The 25703-nt window shown below is 33.7% G+C and overlaps 1 protein-coding gene across 2 annotated transcripts in view; it reads right to left on the bottom strand.

Moving 5' to 3' along the window:
• The window catches only part of RBM46 (RNA binding motif protein 46), a 35738-nt gene extending 13772 nt beyond the window's left edge, over window positions 1–21966 (bottom strand). Inside the window, exons 1-4 of one of the 2 annotated variants that reach the window (XM_027117252.1) lie at window positions 21660–21966; window positions 18141–18302; window positions 16848–17315; window positions 15554–16336 (exon numbers count right to left, since the gene is read on the bottom strand). In XM_027117252.1, the coding sequence (XP_026973053.1) occupies window positions 15554–16336; window positions 16848–17315; window positions 18141–18291 (1402 nt within the window). In that variant the 5' untranslated portion in view covers window positions 18292–18302; window positions 21660–21966. The remainder of the gene's footprint in view (window positions 1–15553; window positions 16337–16847; window positions 17316–18140; window positions 18303–21659) is intronic. The other variant, XM_027117253.1, reaches the window with a different exon arrangement.
• Window positions 21967–25703: the final 3737 nt, after the last annotated feature.

Below are 25703 nucleotides of genomic sequence, written 5' to 3'. Positions count from 1 at the left end.
TCATGAAGAGAGTAAAACGTAAGCCACAAGTGGAAGAAGGTATCTGTTAAAGTATTATCGCCAACAAAGGGCTTGTATCTTAAGTAATAAAGAAAAAAAACAGATGACCCAGTACAATAAAGGGACAAGAGACTTAAATCAAGAGACACTTCATCAAGAGGCTATCTTAATGCCCTATAAGCCTATTAAAAGATGCTCACTAATATTACTAAATAGTGATATAGAAGTTATAATCTCAACGAGACAGCAATATATACTAACCAGAATATTCAATATTAAAAGACTCATAATACCCAAGGTATTGACAGGGATATGTATGGAACAACTGAAACCCACGTGCTGCTAATAAAGTGTAAATTGGTATAATCACTTTGGAAAACTGTTTGGCATTATCTACTCAAGTTTTAAAACTATGACCTACCACTTTCACTCCTATATATTCAACAGAAATACATGCAAGAACACCATGTACAAGAATCTTCACAGCATCATTATCTCAAACAGCCCAAACTGAAAGCACTCAAATTTCTAACAGAAACAGCAAATAAATTCTATGATTTCGATTGAATCCTTACATTGATGAGAGTGAATGAACAGTACTGCTACATGCAACAACATGGGCCAATCTCATAAACATAATGTCAAAATAAGCCAGACAAAAGTTTACAAAATTTTGTACAAATTTCAACAACAGAAGTAGTCAGAAGACTGGTTTCCTTGGGAACAGAGAGAGTAATATCTGAGTGGGGGTACAAAGGAGGCTTCTAGGGTATTGATTGATATTTTATATCTTCACCTAGTGGTTACACTGATGTGGTCCCTCTGTGGCAATTCACAAAGTTTTCAGTTATGAATTGTGCACTTTTCTGTTTGTATGTAATGTAATAAATTATAAAAAGGAGGAATTAGAACATACACATGAGAAGTTGATCATTTATAATTATAAAAAATTAAACCACTTAATAAAGTTACTATCAATACAGAATAAGATATAAAAGAAAAATGATTCAAAGTAACTTTAAAAAACTATAATGGTGATTGATTTTCAGTAGAGATGCTAAATGGAATTACTATTAAATATGGAACAAGTCTTCCTTCCAAAATGCCTTCACAGACTACCACCTGGACCTGGGGTTTTAAGAATTAGTTTTCTGTTAATCTTTAAGTTGAATGAAATCAAGTTCAACAGGAAAAAAATGCTGGGTTCAATTACTGATATAGGACAATTACATTTCTGTTAATAAATATACAGAAGAGATGGTGAAAACCTATCAGCAGAACCTCAGTTTAATATCAAACACAAGGTTACTACTGGTGCTTTAGTCCAGTTTAATTTGCCATTTATTAGTGTTGTTCCTTTAAAAAAAAGACATATATTCCGATAAATTATTTTGAATGAGATTATTCAGTAATCAAGATACAGGAAGAGGCCAGGAAAAGAAAAGGTATATTGAAAGTCAAGAATAAGAATAGGATACATTAAACTTCAAAGGTCAGAGACAGGATCTTGTTTTCTGAAAACTGAAATCATTGGATATGTTATTTTACTCTTCTGCTATGTAGGAATAAGAGCCAAAAGAATGATAAACTATGTATAATTTCCACTAATTAGGATTCTAATTTTCATTATACTCATGAAGACACGACACTGTAGAACTATGACTTGTTCTGTAAAGATGTGATGAAAAGTTTTAAAAGTCACTTAAAACTAAATGTTACAAGTATATTCTGTATCTTTGAAGATTTTACTGGTTTCAGTTTGAAGAAGATTTCCATATACATTTTATAGTAAATGGTATGAAGATGAAAAGCTGTTTTTCAGACTCTCGGATGTGTCATACTGCTATTTCTTCTTCTGAAAATAGAAAATGACTAAATGCACAGGATTCCAGTATATTCCAAATAAGACTGCTATATCAGCATCCTGAATTTTCAGGGCTTTTCCTGCCTTTAGGAAACTAAACTGAAACAACTCCATCGCCTAGGTCTATACCTGTGTAGAAGAATGAAGAAATGCAATGCTAATATAAACTAAGTTTAGAAATAATACACAATAAGCTATTGCCAATTATTTTCCACTTGTGAAGTCCTAACAAATGGCACTAAATAGAACTGTAGATTACATAATGAACTTACGAAGCTATCATAATGTTCATTAAAATAATAATATTGTACGTAATACAATCCATTATATTCTACACTACATTTTGTTGACAGAGATAAAAACATGAAGTTTTTCTCAGATAATTTAAAAGCAACTACTACAACCATACTCTCCTGTTCTTCCAATATCCAAATTTCATTCATATATATACATACAGACACACACAATACATATCTATATATTCAATATAAAATAACCCACGACTCAGTCTATATTTCAAAGGTTTCACTATTTTAAAACACTTTATCAGTCTTCTAAAAAGTATTTACTGTTCATTTCTACTTCAGTGAAATATACATATATATCATCCTGTTAAATACCATTCATAATCTGATTGTGTGTCTGCACCTACCAACTCTATATCTCAGATATTTCTTTTTTAATCCTTTCTTCTTTCTGCTCAAAGCACAGCCAAGCTTTATCTTTCCTCGGAATTTTATCTTTTAATCTTACAGAATGTAGATCACTTTCAATTATTTGAAAAGCACCACATGCTGAGTATTAAAGGAGGAGATAGTACTGACCTATAATAAATGAAGGACATAAAAACAACAATTTAAAAAAATATATGTACAAAGTCCCCTGGCTTTATAATCCTAATGGATCAAAACTTTATAATAGTAAATAAACAGTAATATAAAAATTACTAAACTGTTGAGTAATATTATAAAGAACAAATCATTCTCAGTTACAATGTCCAAGAAAAGCTTTGTATAACAGATAAAGCAGATAAAACTAGAATAATATTCCAAGCAGAGTAAGCAGCACTAGGAAAAGCTTGGAAACACCAATGAGCATGGCAAGTTCAGATAATCAAAGCAAGAGGTATTATCTATGGTTAGGTAAGATGGGGCCAAACAACAGAGCATCCTGAACAGGAGAATGTGGAGTTCAGAGGACTTTATTACATTACAATGGCAAGCCACTGTAGGTTCCTGAGCAAGGAAATAATGATGAAAAAGAATAATCAGACCTAACTGGAGTGATAAATTATGTTGCTGAATTACAAAATGAGACGTTTGGAGTATAATCAAAAAGCAAAATGAGAATACCAAGCAACAAGAGACCATGAAAAGACGTAGACAAACTTTGCCTATTTGAAATTCTGTCTAGCATCTAATGGAGGAAAAAAACACATATCTTCTGCCACCTTGACATATATACCATCAGCTGGCAATGCTTATCCTAGAGTAAACTTAAAAATCTCAAAGCTACAATGTAAACAAGCTATGTTCACAAGATCTTTGTAGCTCAGAATGATTCTTCCAGGATTCAGAAAGATGTCCTAGGTCCACACTACATGGAGTGGTCTGGTATATGGGTTTGTTGGACTAGTAGAGATAAAATTGTCTCTGAAAAGGAGATAAAGTATGAAACAAAAGCCCATTACACTATATTTTAAGTTTTAGAAGAATAACTTGCCAATAATATTCCACGAGTTCACAGCCTGTTATCAAAAGTTTAACATTAGACATTAGTCAGTTTTTCACTGGGATCATGTGAAGTTAACAAAGAACAGCAGTTAAGAGCACAGCCTCTTAGCCAACTGGGGGATCCTGGGCAAATTATTCAATCTACTGAAGCCTTGGTTTCTTCATTTGTTAGAAAAAAGAAAGTGAAGACATTAAAATAATATCTATAGTACCTCAAAGAATTGACAGAATAATGTAGTATCATGTAAAGGCATTAAGCACAGTACCTAACATACAGTAAGTGCTCAAAGAAGCTTAACTATTATTATTACTAATAAAATTCATTATTATAAATAATTGGAAAAATCTGTTGTCTTGGATTTGTTTTCTAAGTATTATTCTTCGATACTTATATAGTATATTTCAATATAAAAGGTACTGCTGTAGGCCCTTTACAATTTTAACTCATTTAATATATATAATTACCCTATGAGATAAATACTGTTAACATTCAGATGAGGAAACTGAAGTACTGACAGGTTAAAGTAACTTTTCCAAGTAGGTAATGAAGCTGGGATGTGAATCCAGGAAATCTGGCTCTCAATGCCATGCTCTTTTATTCAATGTGGCCTGTATGCTATACTAAATTTAAAGTACTGAACTTCCTTTTGCTGTAATTCTTTCTAAAATGCAATGTACTATTTCCTGACCCTCTCATCTCAGATTAGGTCAGGTCATGCAATTATATTTTCTCATAACACCCCATACTTCTTTAGAGTGTTTATCAGAACATGTAACTGAATAACTGTCTCCTTCAATACAATGTAAACTCTATGAAGGCAGCAACTGTGTCTGATTCACTACAGTGATCCTCAGGACTTCATATAAAGCACAGTGTTCAATATATATTTGTTGCATGAACATATATATTAACAAGGATTAACCATCAGCCAGCTAATAAACTGCAAATGAAAATAATTAAGACTACAGGACTGAATAATAACAAAAACTGAATAAAAACAAAACAATAATAACAAAAACATATGATAAGAATAAGGATTCTAAAAATAAACTTTCTTAAATCGAAGTGTGAAAAAGGGCAAATTTTTCAGAGGGCATCAAAATAGCAAGGCTAATACACTCCACGTGGTGTTAAAGTAGATAATTCTGAGTTAAAATAGTCTAGTAAAGAATCTTGCTTTGCCTCCATACATTTACTTAACACTGTAAACAGGTTTAAGAGGCGCAAACTACTAAGTATAAAACAAATAAGTTTAAAAAAGTGTAATGTATAGTACAGGGAATATAGTAGCATTTTATAACAGTTTAGCATGGAGTATAATCTATAAAAATATCAAATTACTATGCTGTACACCTGAAACTAATATTGTAAGTCAACTATACTTCAATTACAAAATTAAAATTTTAAAATAAATGTTAAAAAAGTAAAGTTTTTTTTCCTTTTGTACAGAGCTTTTAGTAGTTTAAAAGCTTACATGGTTCTGCATTATATTCAATCATAATCTACCTCCTTGAAAATTTCCTCTATTAGACTTAATTCCAACCCCTGGAGCTTCATATTGAAGTCTCTCCTTCTATGTGACAGCTCTTCAAGCTGTTGAAGACAGCAATCATATTCCCCCGTAAATACTGCATTAATATTTACAGACTAAACAGATCTACATACTTCAGTTGTTCACTGTCCCAACTTCTTATTACAGAGTTTCTAAGTCTTCCTTAGTTGCCAATGTTTAATTAAATGCTGGTGCCCAAAAGCAAACAAAACATTCCAGATATAGGCTGAGCAGAATAAAATTATTTGGTCTGAATACTACATAACTTTCCAATTTTGCCTTGAGTTACAGTTGACCCTTGAACAATGCAGAGGCTGGGTGCTGAGCCTCTGAGCAGTTGAAAATTCGCATATAACTTATAGTCAGCCCGCCACATCTGCAGATTCAACCAACCTTGGATCTCGTACTACTGAAAAAACTCCACATATAAGTAGACCAGCACAATTCAAACCCATATTGTTTCCAGGGTATGTATGTTAATCTGACAATCTCTAGAGTAGAATGACTCATTGTGGTTTTGACAAAATAATTCAGGTTTTTACTATTGGTTGGTTGGCTGACTTTCATTCTTTGTCACCTTATTTTTTTAATTATAAAAGTATGTTATACAAACAGAGGAATGTATAAAATATAGATGTACAGTCAACATAATTTTAAAAACATGCACTCACCACTCAGGTGTAGAAACAGAAGATTATCAATACCTTAGAAGTCTCTCTTATATCCTTTCCAACTTCTCCTTTTAGTCCTTCAAGTAATCATGATCCTAATTTTTAAGTGTTAACCATTCTCTTGCTTTCCTTTATAGTTTTGTCATATATTCCTCCATCCCTAAACAATATATTGTTTAGTTTTGCTTGGCTTTATTTTCCTACTCATAATTTCCCATTGCCTCAATTCCTTCAATGTAAGATTTGAATCTTTTCGTATTTTATTTATTTTTAATAAGCCACCTCATATCTTTCAGGGAGTGAAGCAGGGACTACAGTGGATAGCCCATCACATGTAAAAAAAAAAAAAAAGAGAAAGGTAAGATTAATATTCTGCTTAGGTCAGCCTGCCCCATCGATATGAGACAATGCTATCTCTCCCCAAAAAGAAACTGAGCTGAGGGGAAGTTGAACATCTTTCAATCTTTCTCCTAACCTGGATTTTATAATAGGGCTTTAGAATGTATGTAAATTCCCTGAATTAATGAACTACATCTTTAAAGAGCATCCCAGGATAAATATAATTAAATAAATGAGGCAACATTTGAATTATTTAGTTTCAATTTATTCATACCTCATATGTAAACATAAATATTTGCTAGTTGACTATAGAAAATTTTCTTCTCATATAAAAACTTTAAAAATAGAACATCAGACTAAAAGAACTGAAAATAATCATTACTGCCTAAAAATTCAGATAAAATCTCAAGGCAATGAAATTTGCCTTATTTACCAATTTAAATCAAAGACTGGCTGATATCAGTCTACTTGCCAAAGCCTAAGACGATTGATGGAAAAAGGCTGTTCACCCTCCTTCCCAAGTCATGTTCAGTAACATGCCACTCCCTGCTTGTGGCATAAACCACAATAAATAAAAATAAATAAGCAAGTAAATAAAGTGCAAATATTTTTAAAAATCAGGAAAAGTGAGGTTTAAAAAGGACACTAGTGCATAAATGAGAAATAGATGATTGTAAAAAAGAGCAGATATCCTAGAGAGTCACAGATACCCTAGACGCATTTCAATACAAGCACTTAAAAATCTTAAGTCAGTAAATCATAGACTTAAAGAAATAAAGAAGGAAAAACAAACACAGCTATCTCACCATATTTGTAAATCCCCCTCAGAAGCCAAAAGAGTGCTTTCACAGGGTAAGTAATCCTATTTTTGCTCAGTATCTCCACTTTCCCTCTAGTTCTTAAGAGAAAAGAAATTAACTTTCCAACGATTTGATATCTTCATTATTCCTACACTTGACATATCTAAATTTTACATCTAGGAATCCCTCAAGGAAACTTGATTTGTGATCTCTCAAAGAAATATATGTAGACACCTAATACACACAAGTGAGACATTTAAATGAGTAAACATTTCTCTGTTTGAATTATTTTGCTTTTGGTAAAAATTATAACTTTATAGTGCAGAATACAATTTTAAACCTGTTTTTCAAAGAATCATAATGGCTCACTTGGAACCTTTTAAATTCTGTGCCCCAAATTATCCAATACAGGTACCTCCCACTTTTCAAAAGTTCACTTTACACCATACATTAGTATCTGTTTTTGCTAACCAAAAGAAATCCAAAGAGGATTTTCCCTTCTATGAAAAAAGGCAAAAAGCAAAAGTAGCGTTCAGGGTTTGTTTTGTAGCAATTTCGTTATAAAGGCAGCATGCAGCCTGAACATCCAGACTGGCATGGCCAAGATCCTTCCCCCAGAACTACATCAGTGCCTCAGCATCAAGCCATCATAGCTTTGAACTGTGTCTGTGAGCGTTTGTGCTTTACCTTGATTTATTTTGTCCATCTGTTAGCAAGATGTGTCCTAAGGTAACTGCTTCTTCGCTTTATTGCCATTTCAGCCTACAAAATGTTTCACAGGAGTGCTCTAACTTGGATAGTGGGGGGAAATTGCACTTTCACAAATCTATAACTACATATTTGGTCACCTTTGGACCAAAAATTGACATAGCAGCAGAAGAAAAAAAAGCCATAGACACATATGGCACATCTGCTGTAAATCTGTTTACCCCCTAATCTGGCCAGTAAACAAGCAGACTGGAACATGTATGTTGAAACAAAGGTAACAAGAAAAAAATTAATTTCATGGGCTTGTAGTCTTACAACAATCCACCTATAAAACAGGATTACAAAAAAAAGCGTGAAGTATCTCTAGAAATAACATCCTTAGAAAATATAATGAAAGGAAATCAAATATGCAAAAGAAAAAGTGAAGGTCACCATAACTACTGTATAAAAGAAGCTGGAGTTGTACATCCTAGTTTACAATGTTTATTTATTCACGTTTATTCTTGATTAATCTGTGTATAAAAATCAAGCTATACTGTTTAAACATGTAAGAAATGAGGGAGTTCAGAATATACTCATCAAATTATCAGGCAATACAATTACAACAGACGTGTTTTCTAATGACTGCATTCCTATATGCTTTTTAACATAAAGTTATAAATACATTTATGGTAGAAATCATTATCAGGGTGGTATGTAGATTATATTTAGTAAAAGCAATGCAGGAAGGTATACAGCTAGCCAAATAGATCATTTTCTTGAAATGTCAATTATTATATATATATAAAAATCAATATACAGGCCATTTTTACAGCTCAAATGTCACTTGCTGTAAGGAATGGCCCACATGTAACTAATAGATCTTTAACCAAATATTACAAATTTAAGGGCAAGAAAATCCAAGTTGTTATTAACATTTTGGCAATTTAGAGATTCTAATTAGAGTTTTTTTTTTTTAATTTTGTTTGCTTTTGTTTTGAATCTCCAGAGGGACGTGCATTCCTCTTAGAGGTAACGCACTATCAGATCTTAGATAGAGGATGTATCCTTCTAGGATAGAGGATGAATTGCTCTAGGATAGATAATATATCTGAAATTAACTAAGAAAAGTAGATACTTAACCATACTTAAGATTAACAATACTTAAGATTAATTTAATCTTAACCAAAAGGCCTGGAAGCAACTCACATTGAATAATCTTAAAATGGTTAAAAGCACAGATGATCACTTGAATAAATTCATCACAGTAAAACGTTTTTCCAAAACATTTTCCATCTCCATTCACCAGTCCATTCATTCTATAGCACAAGCAGTTACTGTCTACTAAATATTAAACAGGAAACAGAAATAAAGGCATGATAGTGCAACCTCTACATAGATTTTCACTATTCTAAACCCCTCCAAAATAAGTAAGCCTTAGAGGAGAGAAAAATCAATACAACATTGAAATTCCTTTTAAAGCCACACTGAAAAATATTTTAGGGGACATCATGTGGCAAAATTATGAATTGCTGCTGATATCTAAGAATGCACATGCAAAATTTATTGTGTGGCCTTTGATACAACAGGCGAAAATTTACAAACCATGATTTTTTTAAATATTAAATAAAAATATCATAACACTACATTTATAAATTAAACAGCTGTAGCTACTATTAAAGCTAGTGTATTAGAACAAATATTTTAGGAATGTATTAACCAAAGATACTAAGAAACTGTAGGACAGAGGATCAAGCATGACTAAATAAATGTATAAAGTAAATGAAATCACATGATCACATTCATCAGTTAATAACATAACTATGGAACAAATACTGGTCACGATATGTTTTAATATATATCATTATTTTCCTAGATTTTCTGTTACAAAAAGAAAACTAATTTCCAAACTGTTAATTAGGTTGTTTTATAAAATCTTGGTTTTGATTATAATTAATTGACAAATTCAGGGAAAGAAATAAAAAGTAATTACCTGTCATCATGAAAATGAAACAGGTAACTGACTCATTTTTTTTATCTAGTTTTTCTGCTATGAAGTGGACAAATATAAGCTTTGAATTATTATATATAAAGAAAGGAATATTAAACTGAGAAGAGTTAATTCCTACAAAAGTAGCTCTTGATTTTAAACTATTTTTAATTCAAATATCTATCTCAGTACACACACAAAAAAAACTCAAGTATTATTTTTGGTACTTCATAGAATTTTTGTCATATTTTAAACAAAACCATAATTTGGGGAATAAAAATGTCCTTAGAGGTCACCAATTAAAACCCTGATACTCTAGAGATGAAGGCACTGAGGTCCACAGAGTAAATGATTCATTGCCCATTTCAAGGTCACAATTTGTTGGCACCTGAGACTACAGCTTCTTTTACTTTTACCTGACTACTCATTACTCTGTTAAGTTTCTCCTCTCACAGCAGCAACTCCGTAACAATTATGGTCTGTTAATACAAGTGTTAGTAAGATAAGAATTATGAGTAATACCAGATGATGATCTTTCAGGAAAAAAAACTGTAAGTTTCAACAGGAATAGAAACACATTTTCATGAACACTGGGCCCTCTCAGAGGGTCAAAGAAACATAGTTGAGTTAATGGAATTTTCATCTCACCACTTGGTCATATGAAAACAAATCAGTGTATAAAATGCTGGTGCTCATCCTACATAACTAGGTGAATTTTAAAGCAAATTCAGCAAATTATTTTTGTTCTTTAAAATGTAAGTGTGAAATAGTATAAAAGTTAGATCTATAATTAAAACTGGAAAGAAAAGAATAATTTTCTAAAAGTATTGTTATTTTTCTTCTAATTATTTATAATAAAATTTCACTATAATATAACCATTATATTATACTTAGCTTAAGTGTCTTCTAAAATTATTTCTTAAATTAAAAAAAACTAGAGAAGGTTTCTCTTTGTTTCAAAGCAATTTATTGGCAAATTTTTTAAATCAAAATTTTATTTTTTCATTTCTGCCCATCAATCTGTAAATAATGATAGCTCATAAGAAAAAAGCACCAGTTATTTTTCAGATTAAAGCTTCTCAGAATAGTATACCTTCATCCTGCTGTGTCTTCTATTTCAGTAACTTTCAACCAACTTACAAGTGATAGCAGAAATCAAAACCTAATCCCCTAATCTTTAAATGATATTAAAGAGATAGCAAACACAATGGCTATCATGCTTAGAATATATATATATTAAATATTTTAGCACTCGATGAGAAAAAATTAAAGTTTCTGATGATGTTTGTTATTACAAAGTCAAAATATGAGAAGCAATATGCAAGTCAGACACAAAATAAATACTGAAGAAAGTACAGAAGATATAAAAAAGATGAATATTCACATATAAAATGGTCCACACAAATCAGAATAGATTCATCTAAGAAAAAAATTACTTAGAGAAGAAGCAAGCACAGTCAACACAGTTGTACTAAAAAAAAAAAAAATCTTCTAAGTCTCAAAAAGCAGGACTGATAAAATTTCAGTTAACTAAAAGTCCACACCTTCTCAATTTCTAATTCTTAAAATCTCACTGAAATCACCAAAGCAAATGCTATACAGAAATGTTTGCCATTAAGTCACCATCACGCTGTTTTTCTAATAGGTGTTTGCTCATACTGTGCCCCTTTCTGCCCATAAACTCTCCTCAAGATTTACAACCAAGATCAGGTGGGAGGCGTCCCTTTCCTCTGTACTCCCCAAATAACCTGTGCTTAGCATTTGTGTCTCTGCCTTCTTCAGCAGACTGTGACTCCTTAAGAGCCAAAACAATGTTTTATTTATCTTTAGCTCCAGATTACTTAGGAAAGTACAATTAACACATGAGAGGCATTCAAAACAGATTTGTTCTTTAATTAAATTTTATCAGTCATGGGCAAAACAACAGTACAAAAGTCAGATGAAATTAAATCAATGGCACAAGCTCGTTTGTGACAGAGGTTCTTCACCTCTGTTTTAGAAGTTTTAGCTGGTCATTCAAGTAAAAAACTACCACTTGCATCAGGATTACACAAACACAGAAATGAGACAAGAAATGCCTTGCCTACAGTTATTTGTTAATAAATTATTTAATAAAATGAATTATGAACACACACTGAGGCTACCTCACTCCTTCCACTAAATATTTTCCAAGACTTTCTTCTTCAAAACTAAGACTTTCCTTTATCTCCTTGATTTTGATCTCCTAGACGGTGAAGAATCCTCCAGGGGAAAGCAGTGGCAATATTAGAAGGCCCAGATTCAAAACAGAGGCAAAGTTTTAGCAAAAGCAGGATTATTCACACTGATAGTCTGATCCATTATTAAACAGATACAAAATTATGAGATAGAAAAGGCTTATTGAAAAAGATGTGATACTGAATGACCTAAGATGTTTCCATACATCAAATATTTAGTATAGAACCTATCACCTAGCCCCCAAGTCTGTACTCTACCCATTAAACCCAGTAAGTATCCTATTTATTACAGCTTCCTAATATAACCAGGTGATAGATAATTTCTTACCCTGCTGGTTGGGTGCTGAGTTCCCAGTGAGGTTAGGGAGGTTATTCTCTGACATTTTGGAGATGGAGACAGTCTCTATCTTTGAAGTAAAGAAAGGTGTGTGTGGGGGGGTAATTTTGGCATTAGCCCCAGTTTTCAGCTTTTCTTAAAATATTTTGCTTAAAATAAAGCTCGCTATAAATGGAACCAAAAAAAAAAACCCCAAAATATTTTAAAAATTTATTTTAAGTTACTATGCAATGAGAACATTTGGGATTCTAGTAAGAGCACTAAATGGTCACCAGAAGTACTCTGGCTTTAGTACTTATATAGATGCCTGCTCTCCCTTGGAAAAAACTTCTATTTTCCTCAACACCAATGATCGTCATTTAACTAAAAGAAGTCTAATTTTTTTCTCTTTTATTTTTCAGACTTGAAAAATGGGCGTGGTAATGCCAAAACAATGTGGATAGTAAAAGCACATTCTTAAAGACCTCTGAAATAAAAATGTAAATGACTGTTTATATCACATATAATAGCAAAAGATCATTAAGGTAAGATTTGATAGTAATGCTCGAAATAGCATCAAAACTGAAAGGGTAATAGAAGAGTGTCAAAGCAACTTAAAAAAAAAAATACTACACCCAAAGAAAACATCTTAAAATAGCAGTTAAATTCACTATCTAGAAAATTAGATTCAAATTCTTCAAGAAAACAGAGGCAAAGGATGATCTAATGGAAGTGCATTTAAGGGACTCTAGGAACCAGTAGCAACCTCTCAAGATCTCAAAACAATCCAATGCTTGAAACATGCAGGATATATCAGTAACAGAGTATCCCTTCCCCTCTAAAAACACATCACTACCACCAAATGATCTCAACCCTGAGCCATCCAGCAAAACCCTACAACCTTTATCTAAAGGAAACTGCACATAAAAAGGCATCAGCTCTTTAAAGCCCAGAGGATCCAATATTAACAAAAGGAAAAGGTAAGCCCGAACACTGCCAACAATATTCAATCTATTCTTAACCTGCCCTGTGGCAATATGTAACTTCCTGGCTGTCTATAGCTCCTGCCCCTACTTTAATGACCTCTGAAGACCTGATATTTGCTTTCTTATCAAAGATTCCTAGACCCCTGATCTCTGATTCTTCCACTTCCTTGAATTCTCTCTTTTCCTGCTTAGTTGCCTCTTAACTCAAGCTTCACTCATATTTCTAGTCAATCACAATAAGGATTTTTGTGGTACTGTCTGTAGACAAGGCCTCGAGCCTTGTGTTTACAAGCCCTAGTATTTAATTGAAATTTTTGGCTTATATTTGGATCTTAGCTTTTGCCTCTGATGATGAACTAAAACTGAAAAAATATATAAAACACAAATTGTTCAATTTTTTGTTATAAGCAATTTTGATATAAAGTTTATAAAATCTGAAATAGAATGACTAAAGCAAACTGTCTGCGCCCTCTAAGAATTTCAATTCTTGAAGCTAACTGTATCCCTAATGAACATAATCAAGTTGGAAATGCTATAACTGAACAGGGGTTTTCTTTGGGAACTACAGGTGAATAGGAAGTTAACTATGGCCCTACGACTCAAGTAAAAAACATCTTAAAAGTCGAATTAAAAGCAGATGGGTAAGGGCTTCCCTGGTGGCGCAGTGGTTGAGAGTCCACCTGCTGATGCAGGGGACACGGGTTCGTGCCCTGGTCTGGGAGGATCCCACATGCCGCGGAGCGGCTGGGCCCGTGAGCCATGGCCGCTGAGCCTGCGTGTCCGGAGCCTGTGCTCCGCAGCGGGAGAGGCCACAACAGTGAGAGGCCCGCGTATCGCAAAAAAAAAAAAAAAAAAAAGCAGATGGGTAAACCATGTTTAAATAGAAAATCTGACAAACTAAAAACAGTTTTAAGAATCTTGAAATTTAACTTAACTTTGTAAGGGAAATGAATGGATATAGAAATAAAATGTTTCAGCATTACCATGTTAAAACAGACGCAAGCATCTTGCTCAGCAACTAAATGCCTAATATTCCACTCCAAAAGAATAATTTAATTCAATTTGCTCTAAGAACTCTGTTAATCATTTGCTATCCACCTAATTTTATCTTTAACTCAGTTGTCTTTATTAAAAGAAAAATGGAAGTATTTCTATTTTGTAATTTAATAGAAATCATACCTAAGACTTTATTAACTTAGATGATTGTAAAGTTCCCAAATTCCAAACTAATAATTGAGGATACTGCTGAAAAGTTTCTTGTAGGGAACCCTCCCTTCAGGTCTAAAATTCTGACTCCACCTCCTAATCAGAATCTCCTAAAAATATTCATCGTAATACCATGGGAGTGGCCATGATGGATAAGCAAGTCTATACAGTGTATAAAAATTACTCTCCCTTTTGACAATGTTTTTCCTTTTCAATTTCCTTTTCTTACCAAATTTGAGAATATCAATTTTAAATAGATATAAGCTTCAGTAGTATGATTCTGCAACTATATATCAATTTAAGCTATGGCTTTGAAATTATAATCAAGAACAATTATAATCCTTAGTAGGAGACCTTTTCTTTCTATTGGACTTTTCAATAAGCCAATATTCTTCTAATAAATATTATTTTAAGCATGAAGTAATAACCAACTGAAATCTACAGCTGCATTAAAAAATGAGACAAACTGGTGTAGGGGGAGGGGGGAGGGTAGAGGTTAACACAGTAACAAACAGGCAGTAGGAAAATACCAGAGTGATATTACATCTCCTCCTTCACAATGCCAAATATTTAGTTAGCATATGGCCCAAAGCTTGTCTTAATTATCCCTCAAATGCTTTAGAGAAACTTACTTTTTTTAAAGCATGAAATTAAAGAGAATGGTCATAAACATCTCTTAATGATGCTTTTTGTCTTTCATGAGTAATAATGACAGATTTCCAGATTGGTGAGCATAAGGTTGTGTCTACACATGACCCACCTGAAATGCCTCTGATTTTACCAACTCCCTATCCCTGCCCTCAAAAAAAGATTATTGTGTAGACTTCACCAAAGATGCAGTAACACTCTTATAAATTGGTTTAAGTAACAAATCTTGTTTAACTTATATAGAAATCATTTCAAATGAGGATGTCATTACAAAAACAGTAAATTGATGAAACAGGATCATGAACTCTAAAGTAAATCAAAACTAAATGATCCCCCCCAAGTAATGTTTAAATAGCTAAATATAGGAAGTTTATACAAAAGAAAGGTCTCAACAAAATTTACCATGAATTCACAAAATTGAGGTAAAATTTATGTTAAATACTCACCACTAATGTTGAGTTCAAAAGAAATGAATTTATAAATAATCTATAATACTTCCTAATTTCATATTCTACAATATTGTTTAAAGTACTTTTAAACTTACCCAAATGAAGTAATGTAAACTGGGCTGCCAGTTCCTTTGCATCTTCCAGAGTAGTACAGAGTTTGTCTGGCATGAAGTAACTCTGGGATCCATTTGCAATAGCAGGAATAACGATTTTATATATCAAGAGTACTTTCCCATCTTGACTTGTTGTTGAATATAAATAATATTCTGGTGGTGCCCAATTATTTTTGTTGCAGTAATAATCCAAATGCATTACTGCAGAATTGAAATGACTGGATTTTAAAGAATACATACTAATTGGAGTAAGCTTTGTTCCAGGAAAAAGTGGGTAAGTGCATCTTTCAATTTCAGGGAGGCCTGGGCTATGCTGGCCATTGAGTCGAGCTGGAAGAGTTGGTGGCTTGCCTAGAATTTTGGGGTAGCTCTCTTCTTTGTTAGCAAACACAATCAGGTTTTCCGAATTGGGGCTAATCTGACCATTAAGATGCTGTCTCCAAGTGTTTTCTTTAATTACAGGTTTTGCCAGTGTTACCTCAATACGTGCTCCATCAATGCATTTTCCATTCATAACAGACATAGCAGCCACTGCATCTTCTCGGTTGAAAAAGTGAACAAAAGCATAATCTCTAAGTTTCTTTACTCGTTCAACTGCACCAGGTTTGAATTTACTGAATTCTACTTTAATTGTTTCCTCTGCAGTTGAGATCATTAAATTTCGTACATAGAGAACTTTAACTCTCTGCATGGTTTCCTCATCAACCTCTTTCTCTGGGTCAGCCCAATCTACCTGAATGGTATGGCCCCATAGTTGGAAGGTTCCTGTAAAAAAGAATAAATTAATTTGAAGACAATTAAAACAAAAGTCAAAATTAAGTAAATCTGTTTCTCCAAAGAAGCAGAAACTCAAATACATGTCGATATATTTAGTCAGCATTAGTTTCCTACTCACAAAATAGTTTTTACTAAGGCAAACCTAGCCAGAACTTATGGTGAAATTAATTTTAAGAGTCAAAAGAACAAAAACACTTCAAAGATGGACCTTTATTAGAAGAATTAGGTACTGTCCTTTGTATTTTTATCAAACAACAATGAACAGCTAAATTAAAATGTATACATTTAGTAAATCAGTAAATTATTATAAATAATGACTCATAAGATCAGCTTCATGTCTTTTCGAATCACTTGACTTATTTTACTTCCTTAAACAATCTCCATTCCTCTTTAAGGGCACTACATATTTTCATAAATTGATCTATGAGGTACTGTCGTCTGTCCATATGTATAGTAAGGTTAACACAGAAAAATAACCTTTGAAAAAGGATAAGTTTACCTGGAATTAGTTTTCTCCTAGCCATAGCAGCAGCTCTGTGAGATTCATATTCAACAAATGCAAAACCGCGATTTTTGGTCTTATCAGTTGCGCTTGGGTAAACAATGACATCTACAACTCCTTCTGTAACTTTCTTCATTTCATCCAAGATTTCTTCCTTCTTCTTTTCCTTTGGAATAGCTCCAATAAATAATCTGCAATTATCCAAGCTTACACACACACCAATAAACTTCCCTGGTCGAATCTCATAATTATTAAGAATTCTGATGGCTAACTGGGCTTCTTCTTTTGTAGTATACATCACAAAAGCATAACCTCGATTTTCACCACTAAATTCCATCATAAGTCGAAATTCATATATCTTCCCAGCTCTTTCAAATACAGGAACTAACTCATCTTCATACATATCACGAGGTATTTTTCCTACAAAAACTTCACAGCCTCTAGGTGGAGGTGGACCTTCCCAACCTGAAAGACAAAAATAAACAAACAGACAAATTCTAATAAGATATTTATGTTCACTATTCAGTAATTCATGCCACAAATTTACTGTGAGCCTTTTATATGCTATGCACTATTACAGGTGTTGGGGATACAACAGTGAACAAACTAGAAGCCCCCTTCCCTCATGAAGCTTATATTCAATAGAGAAAGGAGACAATGAGTAATAAGTGCTATGGAGAAAAATAAAGCCTGAATGAAATGAGGGAATGAGCCTTGAGGATATATCAGAAAAAAGAAAAGCAAGTGCTTTTTATATTAGTTATATTAGAACAACCAGAGCATGCAGGTCTGTATAGGAAATGCATACTTGAGGGAGGAGTAAAATGGTAGCCATCAATGCAGTCAGAGGCCAAGATTTTCTTTTAAGTCTGACAGAAAGTTAATTGGAGGGTTTGAGCAAGGAAATTGTACTGGCTATTGGTAGAAAGGCAAAACATTATATCCAATAACCTGTTTGCATCTAGTATAAACAGCACTCCTCTACTCACTACTCTGAAATTCCTCTCCAAATGACCACCCCTTTCATAGCTAGAGTACCCTTTCCCGACTGACCTAATCCTGACTTCTTTCTCAACTGCTTCTTAAACCAAGAGGAGAGTTAAAAAATGTAAGGGAAAGACATGCATAACCATATAATCTACCTCTTTTCCCTCCCAACAGTAAAAATGATTGCTGACGTCTTAAAGCGGTTACAAGGAAAGAGCTATTGTTTGGGATACTTGTGGAGATATACCTGATGTAAATGACTACATTAAAGATTCAATTTTTTGAACATAAACAAATTCACACCTGGAGGTGGACCACCAAACTTCCTTTGCCCATTTTCTTGAACCATGTTGTATCCAGTCTTTTCCATCAAAGCAAGTAATGCTGCTTCATTCTGAGTACCAGTTCGGACTTTACTGCATCCATTTGTTCCATCTGTATTTTCTTCATTCATGGTTGCAGTTCCTAAAGCAAAGTTTAAAAGCAGTGTTTATGACATGGAGCGCCAGGAGGAATCTATGAAGCATTTCTTTGAGTAGCAAAAAACCAAGGATAGTTGTGGCTGCTACATTTGGTTATCACTGTAGCCCTGCCCCCAAAGTTCTTCCCTACACTGGAAGCTGGAAAACTCTTTTAATGTCTCTGATCAATTAAGCAGTACCTTTTTAAGGCCTAAGCTACAAAGAAAGGAAGTCAAAAGTGAAAAAGAGAAAGGCAACAACAAAAACAAAAGTGGGAAAACAGAAGTAACTGAAAGGGAGAGGAGAAAAAAGCAAGCAGAAGTAGTAACAAAGTATTCAGAAATTATAAATTGATAGAGCTAAAATTAGGTGACCTCCAAAAGTCCTTCCTTGTTTTAAAATATCTGAGTTTTTCTGAGTGATGAGGAATACAGCTACAAACACATCCATATCATACACATCACACCCAATCTTTTTACAGTCTTTAAATTTCTTTCCAAGCAATCCTATTGCATCCAATCATGTAATTCTGAACACGGCAGGAGAGTAGCTCATGCACCCATACAGCTTCTACCTGCCATCTACCTCATTGCCTTAAATTTAGCAGCCCAGTGTTCTTTATTAAACTACTATTAAAGTAACAATAAACTACTACTTTATTAAACTACTATTAAAGTCATTTATCAAACTGCCTACTGAGTTTGCCTAACGAGCACTGAGAATGAGATTTTCATTTGGCATCCTGAATTCAACAGATCCAGAACTGAATGTCATTTTATCTTCCAAACGTGTTCCTTCCTGTTTTACCTGACTTCCATCAATTCATCCATCCAACCAATAAATGGCACCACAAGGAGTATGTATTACTCCTTCTCCAAACTGTCACAACCAGAAACTTGGGACTAAACCCTGAAGTCCTTCCTTTGACTCACAGCTATCAGTCACAAAGACCTGCATATTTTCCCTTCTAAATATTTTTTTTCTTTTCTTTTGAAGGAAAGAATTTTTATTTTTTATCACCACATCTAACAGTTCTCAATAACTTTGACATAACTCTATTATGTGCAACATAAAATTTTTAAAATCTGAAAAAAAAGAATGCTGTAAAAATAAAGAAATGAACACCGTGTAGAACCAACTGTAGACCTTGAATGGAACCCTACAATACCTATTTCTTACTTCTTTTGGCTGAATTTTTCCATGTAAATTCTACCATTTCGAAATAAATTGACCTCCCTTCCTTCAGCTCATGGAGCACGTAATTAATTTCTACTTTTCAAAAATGAAATGCATTTGGTAAATGTACCAGAAAGAACTGGTTCTCATCGAGAGGCAACTGCCGTAGAGAGATTACAAGCATATACACACTACCAAATGTAACATAGCTAGCTAGTGGGAAGCAGATGCGTAGCACAGGGAGATCAGCTTGGTGCTTTGTGTCCACCTAAATATTTCTTGAAATCAATCTTTTCCTGTCTATCCCCACAGCCTGTTCTCAATTATTTCTTACTTGAATTAGCATAATCCTTCCTCATTACTCAGTATCCATAGGGGATTCCCACAGATACCAAAACCCACGTACGCTCAAGTCTCATAAAATAGCATAGTAGTTGCCTATAACCTATGCACCTCTTCCCACATACTTTAAATCATCTCTAGATTACTAGAACACCTAATAAAATGTAAATGGTATATGAACAGTTGTAAATGCAATGCAAATGATATATAAATAGTTGCCAGCATTCCTGGCAAATTCAAGTTTGGGGAACTTTCTGGAATTTCTTTTTTCAAATGTTTTCGATCAAAGATTGGTTGACTCTGCAGCTGTGGAACTGCGGATACGGAGGGCCAACTATGCTAGGTTCCTAACCATTGTTCCAGGTTTTAGCCTTGTCTCTTACAAACAAAATCTCCACAATGCTGTCAAGATGATATAAAATATGTATATGACTACTTTAAGCTTCTCTTACAAATCAGAACTAAGGGAAAAATGGGTAAATTTATTTTTAAAATCTTATAGTCAAGAAGGCCCTGCTAAAAAATAAACAAAAAGCCTCAAAGAAAAATATTACTAGATTATTTTTACTACCTAAGTATTAACTATTTTGAAGGCAAAAAATACCACAAAACTAAGATGGAAAATTACAAACAGGGAAAAATGATCCGCAACACAACATAATAAAAGGCTAATTTCCTTCAAATAAGAAGAGCAGCATGGTGTCATAATTGAGAGCAAATTCAGGTACCTAAACGACTGCTTAAATGTGAACCCTGGTTCCTCCCCTTTACTAGCTATGACTTTGGGCAAGTTTGGCCTCAGTTTGTCTCTAAAAGATAGACAGTAACAGTTTCTACTTCATAGAGTTATTGTCAGGATTAAGCATAAAGTGCTTAAAATAGTATTTTGCATATAAGCACTATAAATGTATTTACTATCTAATTAATATAATAGAATATATAATTAATAGTAATTTCTAATAAAATAATACTGTTGTATAATAAATTAATAGAACAATAAAAAAACAAACTGCTGACCAGGGACTGCAAACTCTAATTCATTCATTTACTCAAGAAATGTTTATTAAGGACCAACTGTGTGCCAGGCACTATTCCTTATGTCTGGGATACATCAGTAAGTAAAAGACCAAAATTCCTCCCTTGTATAGCTTATACTCCAGTAAGGAAAGCAAATGATAATACAAGTAATATGTAAATAATATATGTTAAAAGATAACAGTAGGGGGAAAAAGAACAGAGATAGGGCACATGGGTGGGGAAGAGGTTTGCAGAAGACAGGGTGTAATTTTAAACAGATAAGCAGCATAGGCCTCCCTATAACACTGAGGAACCTAGCCATTGCAGTTATTTGGGAAGAACATTCAACACAAATGGAAAAACGAGGACAGAGGCCCAAGAGTAGAAGTATGCATGGCACATATAAGGTACAGCAAGGGGACCAGTATGGTAAAGCCAAGAGGAGAACAGTGGGAGATGAAGTCAGCAAGGTAACAAGCTGCCACATCACACAGACCTTGTAAGTCAGGTGGCGAAGGACTTCACGGTTTATTCTGAGTAAATGAGGAGCCACTGGAGATTTTGAGCACAAGGGTAATATGATCTTTCATTTTAAAAGGAACACCTGGCTATTGTATTGTTCTACTAAGCAGAGAGAACTGCACAAAGTTGGAAAGTGCTGAACAGAAGGTATCTTCCTGCCAAACTGAAGTATTCAAATACAGGTTGGACATGCTGGAGAAATTCAAACAAAGGGTGCATTGCTGGACCACGTGGCTTTTAACGTTCCTTCCAAAATTTAGTACAAAGAGAGTTCACGCATAGACCCTGCCTTAAAAGGACTTACAATCCAGGAAAGAGCAATATCATCATCATCATCCAGTTAGGTGCCTTCTTTGTTTTAAACCTGCATTTCAGAGAGCATTATCTCTACAAGAGATTCATAGTTCCTTGAAAACAAAATGTTGCAGGGTTTTAAAAAAAACTGGAAATTAATTCAATTAAAAAAACAATAATAAAAACTGTAGAGACCAAACGAAGTATCTGCAGACTTTCTGTGGTTTAAACTCTGGGCTGCATAAGAGCAGAGATCCCACCTGCCTTGAACACTTTCCCTGTTACCCACCACAGTGCTTGGTATACAGTAGGTACTCAGTAATTACTTGTTGGATGAAGAATCTAACAGAAAATTCAAAAAAATCCTTAATATAACTTCATACACTTTGGGCAGGTGTGCATTAAATTGGAATGAGTTTTTTGAGGAAAATTTGTTAATATTTATTAAAATCTAGGGCTTCCCTGGTGGCGCAGTGGTTGAGAGTCTGCCTGCCGATGCAGGGGACACTGGTTCGAGCCCCTGTCCGGGAAGATCCCACATGCCGCAGAGCATGAGCCATAGCCGCTGAGCCTGCGCGTCTGGAGCCTGTGCTCCACAACGGGAGAGGCCACAACAGTGAGAGGCCCGCGTACCGCAAAAAAAAAAAAAAAAAATCTAAAATGTACATATACTCAGTAATTCAATTACTAAGAAATTAACCTACAGGTATAGTTGCACAAGTATATAAAGATATATGCACAAGCATGTTCACTGAAACATTGTATGCAAAATAAAAAATCTAAAAACTATCTAGTTGTCTACCAATAGAGGAATGATTTAAAACTTATGGTATAACTACACAATGGAATGTTATGTAGTTATTAAAGAATGTCATAGATTTGTGTGTGCTGATATGGAAAAATATTCAAGAAATATCACATGAGAGTAAGTTGGAGAACAATACATTTTACTATATATCAACTGTGTGTTTTGTTTAAAGATATATATGTATACACTCACAGATGCTTGTGAATACAAAAATTAAGGCATACAATTTTGGAAAAATTTACAAGGAACTTTAACAGTAGTTATCATTGGTAAGTAGGAATGAGGAGTTAAGGGACCTTAATTTGTCACTTTTCTGTGAATATCAAGAGTGTGCTACTTTTATTAAAAGCAGAAAGCCCTTTCAGGGATTTCCCACTCTTCCATAAAGATAAAATCTAAACTCTTTTTTAGAAAAGTCATAAAGGTCCTTTCCTAACCTGGCCCACCTACCCCTCTCCAACTTCATTTCTTACTATATGTCAACAACAACACTTATCTAGTTGCAATTTCACAAATATGCCATGGTCTCATATACCAGCCTTTGCATAGGCTGCTCCCACAGTCCTTCCTCACTTTCTTTGCCTTTCCCACTCTTAATATTTTCCCAAAAAACCCTTGTCGACCCTCCCTTCTCAACGCTAAATTAGGTACTGTATTCCTTTGTACTGCCACCATCTCAGAGTGCTGGGCTGTCAACCCCTACCGCTCCTCCTCTCCAACCCCCGACAGAGTTTTAGAAGGGTCTAGTCTTTTATTTCCAGATCTCTACCACAATGTACATTCCCTGGCGTATGTTTAATGCTCAATGAATGAGACAGGGAGAGACATTGTGGTTTAACTAAAAGTAATGGACCTGGGTTCTACTTCTCAGTCAACAGACCTTTGACAAATCACTTTACACTTTTACCTTTACTAATTTCTGAAATTCCATTTTACGCTTATTTCTGCATTCATTTATTTACCACATTATATACTCTGCATGATGACAGGCACTTTATACACATTATCTCATTTAGTACTTACCCTGTGAGGTAAGTTTTCTTTTCCATTTTAAAAATAAATAAACTAAGACTAAGAGAGACAAAAGTCATAGCACTTGTAGGGTAGATATGCAAATCAGAGACCCGTCTGCCTAAATACTGGACTCCTAAACCCCTACTTTATATTACCCTCGTTTTAGTTATTTAATAATCTGAGATCTCCAAAGAGTGATATAATTTGCTGGAGATCATATAACTTATAAACTGCAATACCAGTACCTGAATCCAGACTTTTTTCAGAATAGTTTAAAAAAAAAGGTTAAAATAACTAATCAATTACTCATGCCTTCTTTGAAAAACTACAACACAATTAAAAAAAAAAAAAAAACCACAACACTGTACAAACTTAGAGGGAAAAAAAAATCCATCAACAAAAACTTTTTGGAAAACCCCTAATAAAATAATTTCAAACTTATCAGAGACCTTAAAAATCATCTAATTCAACCACCCACCTGATGTTTACATCTTCTTTATAATATTGCTGAAGAGCAGTCATCCATCTTATTCTTGAATTCTTACAACAAACTCACTATCCACTAGAGCAACGTAAGTTTGGCTAACTCTTTAAGAAAGTTCTTCTTTTTAATAGATCATAATCTCTTTCCTTGTAACTTTGACCTATAGGTTCTGACTTTATTCTTCTGGCCAAACTGAACATATCTTTCATATAACTGCATTTGAAAAACGATTCGTCTCTTCTCCAGGTTAAACATTATCAGTTTCTTTAACCCAACATCTTCTAAGTTGATGTGCCTAAAATGATTACTCCAGGAGCTATTAACAGGCCTCAAAATTGTGTTCAATGCCTAAAAACATCTGAGAATCACTATACCTTCCTCTTAAGAGCATCACAAGGAAAACCAGTATATTTAAGCCCACAAAAAGTTTTAGTTAAACAAACCTTTCGGCTTTGTTTAACTCAGTGTTTTCCAAACATTTCAATATGATACCCTCATTTTCCTTAGTAACTCTATTAGCTTTCTATAGAGCCATTTGGAAAATGGGTATATTAACTGCTTCTTGTATAGTTTCATGTTCCCTCACTATCCTCTTTTACCTTTAAAAGCATGATGGCCAAGACTGAAAAGTCCACCAGTACAGAGAAAGATTACATGTTTTACACAGCTGCATGACACTCACAGTTCAAATTAAGCAAACTGTCAAAAAAACAAACAAAAACCAAAAAACCCAAATCTGTCCTAGCCTATATCAAGTAACTAGATTTTAGAGTCATACTGAATTTCATCTTCTTAGGTTTAACCAACCAGTTCTTCCCACCCTCCTCTCTAATCCAACTGGTGCTCCATACATGAAATGACCTAACTTATCCCCCCTCTTCCAAGACACAACTTTTACATATGTGCAAGCTTAATTAAGAGCTATCTTTCCAAATATAATTAAAAAAAAACAACTTACATCTGCCCTAGTCTAACCAGTGAATAGTAACAGAATTCAACAATGGCTTAAATAGTCAACATTCTGTCATCCTTGTAATAAAACAGAATATCCACCCATCAATATTATTTGGGTACTGATAATTCATTTTAAAAATGTATTTACACTTGAAGAACAGGTATATGTGATATCCTAAAGAACTTTTGTTTTAAATAATAAAGCTACATTGTAAAGGCCCATCTCCATAAAAGGTAAAAAGCTGTTCAGCTTTTCCTTAATTCCTCCTTCCATGTTCATTTCATCATGGCTAGTAACGTCTCCTTTCTCTTTATATAATTTTCAGATTCTTTTAATTTACTGGCCTCATATATTTACTAAATGGCAGAAGTAGGAAAGAAGTCTTATCAAGGGAAAAGTCTTAAGTCTGTATATTCAGCTGTGTACCTTATACTATACTTCAGGAATATATTTTATTAATGTGACATTAAATCCCAATAAATAAATCAATGTATTATTAATAGATTCTTATAAAAGAGATGCTACTCTTTGACAATCAAAATCATTAATGAGAGAAAGATTAGTTAACCAACCTTTTGTCTTTAAACACAATTTTTTTCTACTATCATTCCTTTAAAATCAAAAGCATTTTAAATGATATAACTACCTTTCTCTGTTTAAGATGGTTTTTATTCTAGGTTTTGCCATTATACCATCACTGAAGACTTTACAGTAAGAAAACATTATAATTGCAAGTGGACCCTAAACCACCTCCAATTTTATACATTGGAAAATCAAGAGTAAGTAAGGTAAG

Source organism: Aethalodelphis obliquidens, unplaced genomic scaffold (genome assembly GCF_003676395.1).
Source record: "Aethalodelphis obliquidens isolate GAN/ISIS:26980383/991018 unplaced genomic scaffold, ASM367639v1 scaffold17, whole genome shotgun sequence".
In the NCBI taxonomy this organism is placed as follows: Eukaryota; Metazoa; Chordata; class Mammalia; order Artiodactyla; family Delphinidae; genus Aethalodelphis; species Aethalodelphis obliquidens.
This window is presented reverse-complemented; position numbering and strand designations above follow the sequence as displayed.